Source organism: Orbicella franksi, chromosome 3, assembly GCF_964199315.1.
Source record: "Orbicella franksi chromosome 3, jaOrbFran1.1, whole genome shotgun sequence".
NCBI classification, from domain to species: Eukaryota; Metazoa; Cnidaria; class Anthozoa; order Scleractinia; family Merulinidae; genus Orbicella; species Orbicella franksi.
This window is the reverse complement of record NC_138147.1, coordinates 27,509,713-27,519,512: the sequence shown is the minus strand read 5'-3', so window position 1 is coordinate 27,519,512 and position 9,800 is coordinate 27,509,713. Positions and strand designations below refer to the sequence as shown.

At 37.5% G+C, this 9,800-nt stretch overlaps 1 protein-coding gene across 1 annotated transcript; it reads right to left on the bottom strand.

The window, feature by feature from the left end:
- Nucleotides 1–8,761: 8,761 nt before the first annotated feature.
- On the bottom strand, nucleotides 8,762–9,800 carry LOC145480364 (uncharacterized). The gene has a single exon (XM_081458651.1). It carries the CDS (start codon nucleotides 9,458–9,460, stop codon nucleotides 8,762–8,764), a length of 699 nt encoding a protein of 232 aa, XP_081314777.1. The 5' UTR covers nucleotides 9,461–9,800.

The following is a 9,800-nucleotide window of genomic DNA, read 5'->3' as shown; positions in this document are numbered from 1 at the left end:
ATGGCGTCTTAAGGCTGGTTTTCACTAGCAACAGAGTCAGAGTCAGTCGTGGTCAGAGACATAAGAGTGCTTACAACCTAGTGAAAATCGAAAATCAGAGTCATAAGCAGAGTCATAAGCTCGACAGAATCGGAGTGACCTTCATTGTAAGAAACTGTATGAAAACTACTTCTGTCACTTAAAATTGCTCAAAATTGGCAATGAATTTCGTCATTGAAGTTCTCTTCTTGTCATTTCTTATGATTTTACAGCATTAAAAACTTCTCAGCAGCAGGTTAAAACCTTTTCTGAGCACGTCAATTTTGCTCACTAAAAGCCTTAATTCAACATTAAGATGTCTTCAACGCTGTAAAATCGAAAGAAGCTACAATAAAACAATTAACTTAAGTGAGCTTAAAGCATAATTTTATTGCCCGTTTCCTACACTTCACACTGACAGAAAACTAAAATTAAATAGGATCTTAAGGCTGGTTTTCACTAGCAACAGAGTCGGAGTCAGAGTTGTAGTCAGAGGGGTAAAAGTACTTACAACCTCATGCACATGTATGATATCATCTTGTGTTAGAAACAGTTTACATTTAGTCTACATATAAACAATCATACTAAAATCAAATGGGGTCTTATGGTTGGTTTTCACTAGCGACAGAGTCAGAGTCAGAGTTGTACTAAGAGGCGTAAGTGTGCCTCAACTTAGTGCACACGTATGATATCATCTTGTGTTAGAAACAGTTTACATTTAGTCTACATATAAACAATCATACTTACTAAAATTAAATGGCGTCTTAAGGCTGGTTTTCACTAGCAACAGAGTCGGAGTCAGTCGTAGTCAGAGATGTAAGAGTGCTTACAACCTAGTGAAAATCGAAAATCAGAGTCGTAAGCAGAGTCATAAACTCGCTGGAATCAGAGTTGGAAGAATCAGAACATTTCCATTTCTTCTGATTCCATTTATGACTCCATCGCTTTATGCTTTAGTCATTGTTGTTGTTGTTTCAAGAAAAGAAATCTAATCATACACTGTTACTATCTTTAAGTGTCTATGAAAGAAATCTTCTTTATTTGCTCAATGGAATTTATATGAGATTATCATATAGAAATCAAAAAATAAAATTGGATATTGCTGTTTCTTCAACACATTTTAGCCAACTGAACACAAGAAATTCCACTTCCAGCATGTCACAATGTATACCAAATGGAGACATGAAATTCAACTCATGCTGCACATGATGTCAAAAAAATTACATAAGTCAATATATTTTTTTGAACTAAACAAATAGAAATAAAAAAACTAAGAGAATTGAATACTAGCAATCAGACAATCAAAGTAATAATTCCAATTTTGATTCAAAATTGTAAACATTTACAAAAGACCTATAAACCTATATTCTTACTTTCAGGTTACATTTTTAACCTAACCAGAAGTGAAATTTCACATTTTCAGATGACTAAAATGCAGTGAAAAAAAAACAACAAAATTACAACAATGTAACCAATTTTTTTCCATATCATGATCCCACGTAGATTCCATCAAGCAAATAAAAAAAATATCTGTCACACCCATTTTAAAATTTGCGTTGTTTGATTGCATAATTTCAATATCCTCAAATGGTATCTATATGCATACTGGGGTCAATGTAATTATTATGTTATTAACTCAGGCAAAAATTTTAATCTAAGTAAATTTATATACTGCTATTTGTTGACCCACACAGACTATTACACACAAAAATTAAGAGGCGGGCAGATTGGTATAACTAATCCATCAAGAGGTCCAAGTGATTAATTGCCATCCATTTTGTTTTTCAAAATATTTCATACCTTATTTGACCACATAAAATACATCTTACGTGTAGTGCTCATACTATAATATTATGATATATTTTGACACACATCCTGATTCACCATAACTGATTTGAAATTAAGGCCAACAAATTGCAGTATGTAAATAATCTGATATGTAAATATCTTTTCTTACAATTTCTTCCAGACCCCAATTTTGGGTTAGAAATTCATTGAAGAGTAATACAAAATTTATCTTTACAACACTAAAACAATAAATAAATAAACTGCTTGTACCTTATTTGAGTCACTGACGATAGTTTTATTAATTCTAATAAACTAAGAAAAAGCTCACATCATCTGATCACACAGTAAGTTATAAATAAAATCTCATCACCAGTAGCCGGTCAAAAATAAATGATATTACTAGAAAGTACTCTCCACGTATGTATGCTCTCCACAAACCTCTTAACTGCTCAACCGTAAACTAAAAATTATTTACAACACGAAAACACGTAAAAAAAAAATTGAATTCCAACTTGCCCTTCACACAGTCAATTCCAAAAAGTGGCTTGACTTGAGCAAATTCTAGTTTTCTTTAACTACGATTTAAGTCGCAGCTAACTTGCCTGGACTTGAATTGTCCAATCCGGGCAAGTAAGAATGAGAAACTTAACACGTGTTCCTTGGGATAATCTGGAACCGATGAATCCGTGATCAGAGTGGATTCATCGATTCCTTTGATACGCTATGATCCGAGTGATCTTGGACCACCGATCTTGATCCAAATCACGTACCCCAAAGGAACGCAACCTTGATAAGCTTGAGCTTAATTTTCTACTTCTCCCGGAAGACTTAACAACCCTTTTTTCGAGCGTTGAAAAGATACAAACTATTTCCTAAACTCACATTGAATATATAAACTTTATGTTCAAAAGCGTTCAAGGTGTTTGTACAATTCGATTGAAAATGTGCTACATTCGTCGAAGTTCACCACCCACAACTAGCAACTTCCAGTTAAACACTACCTATTTAATTCAAGTTCGCTACAAACAAGAAACTAAAACTTAAAAATTAATCCAACATTTCAACTTACCAAATAAGCACGTACTTTGAAACCTGTCATATGCTGAAGTTAAGTCACCAAACTAAGAATACATCGTTTTAGATAGTCATCAATCACTTGTATACTTTAGCGCGCGACTAGCCTACGTGTAACCGTACCCACCCCCCGAGGGAAAACGGGAGGGAGGGAACGTCTACGAAGAGCTGACACGAATCGTGTTATGTGACGTCACACTTTTGCATGGAAATATATAATGGTTCCTTATTGAATAAAGACCACGAGCAATACTTTCGAGAATACTGATTGGCTAAAATAGATTTGTGCCAAGCCGCGAAATGTCTCACATTCTCACATCTGTACGAGTTTAGAGTTGCGCTAGTAAGTGGCAACTACAGACGTTCTGAGCACTTTAGAAATACCGGCAACTGATGAGATCCGCATGGAGGATCGAAACCATGGTCTTGCCTGAACCAAGCCGAACAATGGCATATACAACACCCAAAACAGTCAACAGACTTGCGCGTAAACAGCTACATTTGAATCATGTGGTGCCAGAATGACCAACAACAAATATGATATGCGTGATAAGGATCTTCCTACTGTACTTGTAAAAACAGCTCTAATCACAGCCGGGCCCGGCGTCACAATATAGAATACAAGTATAAGGCAACATGTTAACGGTAAATTTCATAGTTTGTCCCCCAAAAGCAAATTCGTGGAGACTTGAGAGCATATCTTGCAAAAGAAATGAGCCTAAACAATGCATAAACACATGGAAAATTACAGGTGTCAAACTCTACGAAGCGACAAGCAGATAACAGCGGAAACTTTGCAGACCTATGACCTTTAAAAATTTGCCATAGCACGATCTAACGGCTCAACTTTACTCAAAATTCCTTCTTATTACACAACATGAAGTGCCCTTCATAAACACGAGTGAACCGACAAAAAAGGTCAAGTGACCGAACAGAGAACGGCAAATGTACAAATGTCACGAACCGCAGAGGTCGCTTAGGCTAGTCAACCTCTTCGAACTTAAATTCGCGCATTCTAGCGAATTTTTCGGCTGGAAAACAAGGCCAACTTTCTTCAAACTTGTGGCGTAGTTGATTCTCATAGATTTTTGTAATTCTTCCAGGTTCTCCTGCAAATTATTTCTCTTATTGAGGAGAACATGACACTGCCTACAAATGTACTCTGATGTAGCGTACACATGGAACTCCAAATTTGCGAGCGCGACGTTTACATCAAAGATTGTCTTCTTCTTGCTTTGGACCAAACATCGCTCGTAATCCTTTTCAATCTCTTTAAAACACAATATACACTTGAAAAGGGGACTGAAAAGGGACATTGACTTGCAAATAAGCTCGAAAGAATAAATATTTACGAGGCCTTTGTCTGCGCGAGGACACGAGTACAGACAGAAAATATAATTTGTTTGCATAACTTACATAAATTACTGTGACGTCACATAACACGATTCGTGTCAGCTCTTCGTAGACGTTCCCTCCCTCCCGTTTTTCCTCGGGGGGTGGGTACGGCTACACGTAGGCTAGCCCGCGACATCTTCCAGTCCCGGTCCCCCCCGCATCTACAAACTGTAAACTTGGAATCCGGTATTCGAAATCTGGAATCCGCACTCTGGAATTTACAAATCAAATCAAGTTCTTTAAATACGCGAAAATTACGTCACCTGTAAAAATCAAGAGACCAAGAAAAAGGGGCCTCAAACTTCACCTCTTTCTAAAAAAAAACTTCCCGCTTGTGAAAATTCGTGGAATTCCTTCTAATGAGGGTTATCATTATAAATCTAAACTAATACAACGAGCGTCATAATTTCATTCTTCGCACTCTGCGGGCGACTAAAGTAGATACTGAACAAGATAGCAAATATCATAGAAATACCTTGACCATCGCGCCTCCCACTTTCGATGTCCAAACACTAATTTGGCTCGTGTAAATAATTTGTTTTTCCCAAAAGATGCTAGACTAATTCCAGATCAACATTATTTTTACACTCAGTATTGTTACAGATAGCCTACGTGTAGCCGTACCCACCCCCCGAGCAAAAGGGAACTTAAGCACACACGTTTTTGAGACGCGGACGGTAACCGGAAGTGAGCTTTTTCCACTTTAAACTTGTCTTCACACAACCATATTCACATTGCTAAGTATCTTTTCTTCATTAGAGATGAGTAGTATAAAAATCTGGGGGACAATACGGTCCAAGCATGCGAAATCTTCTCTTCCGGTTGCCGTTCGCGTCTCAAAAACGTGCGTGCTTAAGCTCCCTAAAAGGGAACGTTCCCTCCCTCCCGTTTTTCCTCGGGGGGTGGGTACGGCTACACGTAGGCTATGTTACAGATCACCACTAGATATTCTTCACGGCCATCTCTCGACATGCTATGTAACCTGGCCAACCTCAAAACTGCAAACACAAGTGACTTCTTCACGGTCGAACTCGCCCTTTAGTCATGAAAGATGAATTTATTCGATATCAAACTAAAGCTAGGAGTATCAAGAAGTTATTCTGTGAGAGATAAATCAACTGTTTTCAATGTCTACATCTTTTAAACATAAACTGAGCGTTAGCGGCCCGATTCTACCAGAAGTCACTGTGAAGAGCCCATCGACTAGCTACACTAAAATCGTTTGAATTATCTCGTAAATCGGAAAACATGCAATCATTGGTCCAATAAAACCAAACAGGCAATCCCTCTAGGTTACACAAATCGTATAATTATTTCCAGTATATTATTATTCGATCTAAAAAAAGAACGAAATACGTTTGAGAAACTGTGACAGAATCCGTCGCTACATAAACACATGAGTAAAACTATTAGCTAAAATTACAACACTGAGAACTTACTTCTTTGACGATGTCTAGAAAGATTGTTTCACAGTGTACAGTTCAACAACACATAAAACAGGTCAGAGTTTAACAGAAGACGGCTTACCGAAACCCGGGGGACGGTACTTTTAGGAATTTCTGGATGGGGATGTGCCACTGGGACCCTGAAACCCTTAGACTATACTAGGGCTAGTTCAGCTGAATTTTGCTACCCTATACTAAACTATACTGAACCAGTATTAAAACCACCGATTTCCGCCTGAATCCCGATTTTTGACTGTTTTAAAATAATATCCAATAGTGTTTTATGATAGTCATCTATCGACGATGTTGAGACTGACTTACAAAAATTTAAACTTGCCGATTTCATTTTTTATACTTTTAATAGCAATTCCTGGTTTCCTTAGTTTAGATAAAATCTTCAACCAACTGGTCACTTTCGTGTAGAATGATACCCTATTTTAGACCCAAACGCTCTGATTTACATACCCTATCCTAGAGTAAACTACTTGAAAACCATACCCCTCACAGCGGCACACACCTGCATGGCCCATATATGGAAGTACCCCCCTCACCGCCAGGAGCGAGACAGGTCAACAAATGTCTAAATTAAACTGAAAGCTGCCTTATTTACGTGGCTAAATGATATAATTTAGTGTCAATCAAAATCAATCACGAAATCAAGTTAATAATCTCAATAATTCATAGTATTGACGAAACAATCATTATTTATCATTTCTTCCGCTAAAACCCGGAAAAATTGCCAGTTTCACAGTTAAATGATTTTTTAGCCGTTTAAATAGCATGTCGAGAGATGGCATGTCAAAAGATGCACCAAAGATGTCGCCTACACATGTAACGCTGAAAGCGGATATAAAAGATGCTGAAAGACCGCCTGAAACTCATCGCACGCGAACATCACTCTGATGTTAATGCTGTGACAGTGAGTTGTTGCTAACGTACTACTCGCTAGTCTTCTCAAAACAATTTGATCTAAACTAAAACCACGCTCCCGTCGGGACCAGCTTGAAAAAAGGATCGGCTCAGGCTCTTTCGTTTGCGCCAACAATACAAGTGGCGATGCCACGACAAGACGCTAGCGCACGTGCTAAAGCGAAAGCAAGAAAGCAGCACCAGCGGCCTGCTCGCAAGCTATGGGTAATTCTATCCACCCGAACATTCACTAACCCTAACTGAATACCAATCTACCCAATAGATGACATTATCTCCCTTTTGTACAACTAGGCCAGATAGCTAGGGGTTGTTCAAAACTGATCAATTTTTTTTTACAATTATACTGTCTAATTGAAGTAAAGTAAAAAAATAATTAAACAACAACAAAATAATATTTTCCCTAAAACTATATGTATGTTATTTACTGGAAGATATCCGTTGCGTGATCAGAGAATTTAAGCTCCGATTTCCGTTACACTAGAATTTCTGTAACACAGTGCGTAAATGACGTGGTAATCATCAAAGTTTACATGTTCATACCAGTATCTTCATTTCCTCCATCAATATTTGGTTTACTTACATTTCTAGATTTTCTTAACACCAAATTTATCCTACATTATTTTTGGACCTTGATAAAAATACACGCATCAAACATACACACAGTCAAGATTATCTTTTATCAAGGTTTCTCTCCGCTCATTTTTGGCAAAGGGAAAAGCCCCAGCTAGCTACCAACGGACAAAATGGTACGAGTGAGAACCTGTGTCAATGCTATATTAGAGCGGTACACGGCTCTGTAATATCTAAGATATTCACGCTAATTAGATTATCCGATCAATTTGAAAACAGCCAATAATAATAACACTAAAAACTACGCTTCTTTAACAACCATACACTACGAATAACAGTCTCGTCAATGTACTTTCACACACATTAACGTTGTTATTTCTCAAGTTTAAAAGTTACGTCACGTCACATTATAGAAATTGTTACAATTCGGATTTACAAGTTAAATTTCGGGATAATGTTACATTATATAAATCCTCAAAAATTATTGCTTTTTCATTTATTGTACCTTCTTTACTACTCACGTAATGCTCATAGTAATTTGAAATCTTACACATAAACCGCAGATTTTCAGACAAAGTTATGACTTCGAGGCCTTAAGATTTGTTCATCTCTCATCTAAGAAAACCACCACAACAAATAAGCTTTCTCATAACATTCTTTTAATAAAACAAACCTATTGACAATAACCCAACCACAATATAATATTTGTATATCATTGCAACTTTATTACATCGTCGATACAATTTGTAATACTATCAAGTTGTTAAGTAACCTATAAACCGCAAGGCCTGCGAATTCTACTACTGCCAAACACCACAGTTCAACTTCAACTTCATAACAGTAATCGAACTTTTATCATACTCAATATTAAAATTTAGCTACTCAAATAATTACTCGTAGATCTATTCTTCAGAACATTATAGCAACAACAGAACCATTTAGGTGACCATAATCTGCACGAAGACATCCCTTCAATGAAATCATCTCACCTTCTCTCAACGACTCAATAATTATAAATGTTCGCTTAGCTTTCTGAGAAGTACTATCGGAATATTCGAAGAAAATATAGTTCATTGTTCACAGTTTCGTTGCGAAATCTCTTTGAAACAATAATATCCTCTTCTAAGACAGTTTCACCACTTACTTCTTTTACTGAAGTCGAGCAACTTAACATTCTCTCGAATCCTGATACCCCTTAAGAAGCTTTTTCTTACTAGGATCATAGCATACTATTCGCCCTTGAACAACTTTCGCTCACTTGCAAAGACAAATTGAAGCACTTGAATTATGTAAGAACCTTTCAACCGCACCTTAGTGTCCATGTACTACTTATTATCTTTCTTAACATCACAAGACTTAGCTAATGACATGAATACTCTAACTTGACTTTTTGTCACTATTCAGCCTTTTATAAACAATGCACAGATCGAAACAATTTATTTCCTTTTCAGTTGTCAACTGACCTACAAAAAGTCAGCCTGCGGATCAATACTACTACTACATAAACGATATCATCGAAATGTACAATGTTCCCTTAAAAATCACAACGACTCTAAATAAATGTTCTTTATCACCATTGAACTTTTATCATACTCAACTATTAAATTTCGCTGTTCAAACAGTTGCTCGTAGATCTCTTCTTCCGAAGACTGAAGTGTGACATCAGGTGCTGGTTGATTCAACATTTCTTCAAGAACTGGGGTGAAGGCCTTGAGCCAAATAAGTTCATGGTCGCTGCCCCGTACTGCAATCCGAGCAGAAGCCTTCATACTGCAAGACGACACCGGTTGGACTGTTTTACACTTATCGCATTTGATGATTCTCTCTGGCATCGACGTAGCATCACTTAAATGCTTTCCGCATTCACAACACGACAGCCATTTCTTTAACTGTTGTGCGAAACTTATCTTCTCAACCGAAATTCTTCCGACATCAAACAGACTATCGAACAATTGTTCGCTTATATGTGGGAACTTTTCTTCCGTCGGCATGACCCTCGTACTGTGAGTTGTCGTAATGTATCTCTGAAAATCGTAGAACTTTACAAGGACATTTTCAAAACTATAGCAGCTATGATTCCTGACTTCCTGGATGATGTCTCCCCACAGTGTCAGGCGTATAGTCCCACTATCGTCTCTTATAGCGCACCGGTCCAGCATAGTAACAACAGACCCATTTTTCATAACGACCTCGCGAACACGATCTGCACGGAGACTCAAACATCCCTTCACTGAAATCATCTCACTTTCTCTCAACGACTCAATTGTTCCTATAGTTTTATATGTTCGCTCAGCTTCCTGAGAAGTACCCTCATCATATTCAAAGACAATATCGTTGTTGCTCACAGACTCGATGCGAGACCTCTTTGAAAGAATAATATCCTCTTCTAAGACACTTTCACCACTCCTCCTTTTACTGAAGTTAAGCAACTTCACAGGGTCTCTCGAATCCTGGTACCCCTTAAGAAGCTTTTCCTTACTGGGATCATAGCAGACTACTTGCCGTTTACAACTTTCGCTCACTTGTAACGAAAAATTGAAGCAACGAAACGATCCCGTTCTGCTCTTCGCACGTCTGACA

What these genes read in the sequence shown, in the direction of transcription:
- LOC145480364 (XM_081458651.1), bottom strand. Translation starts at nt 9,460, where the DNA reads ATGATTTCAGTGAAGGGATGTTTGAGTCTCCGTGCAGATCGTGTTCGC.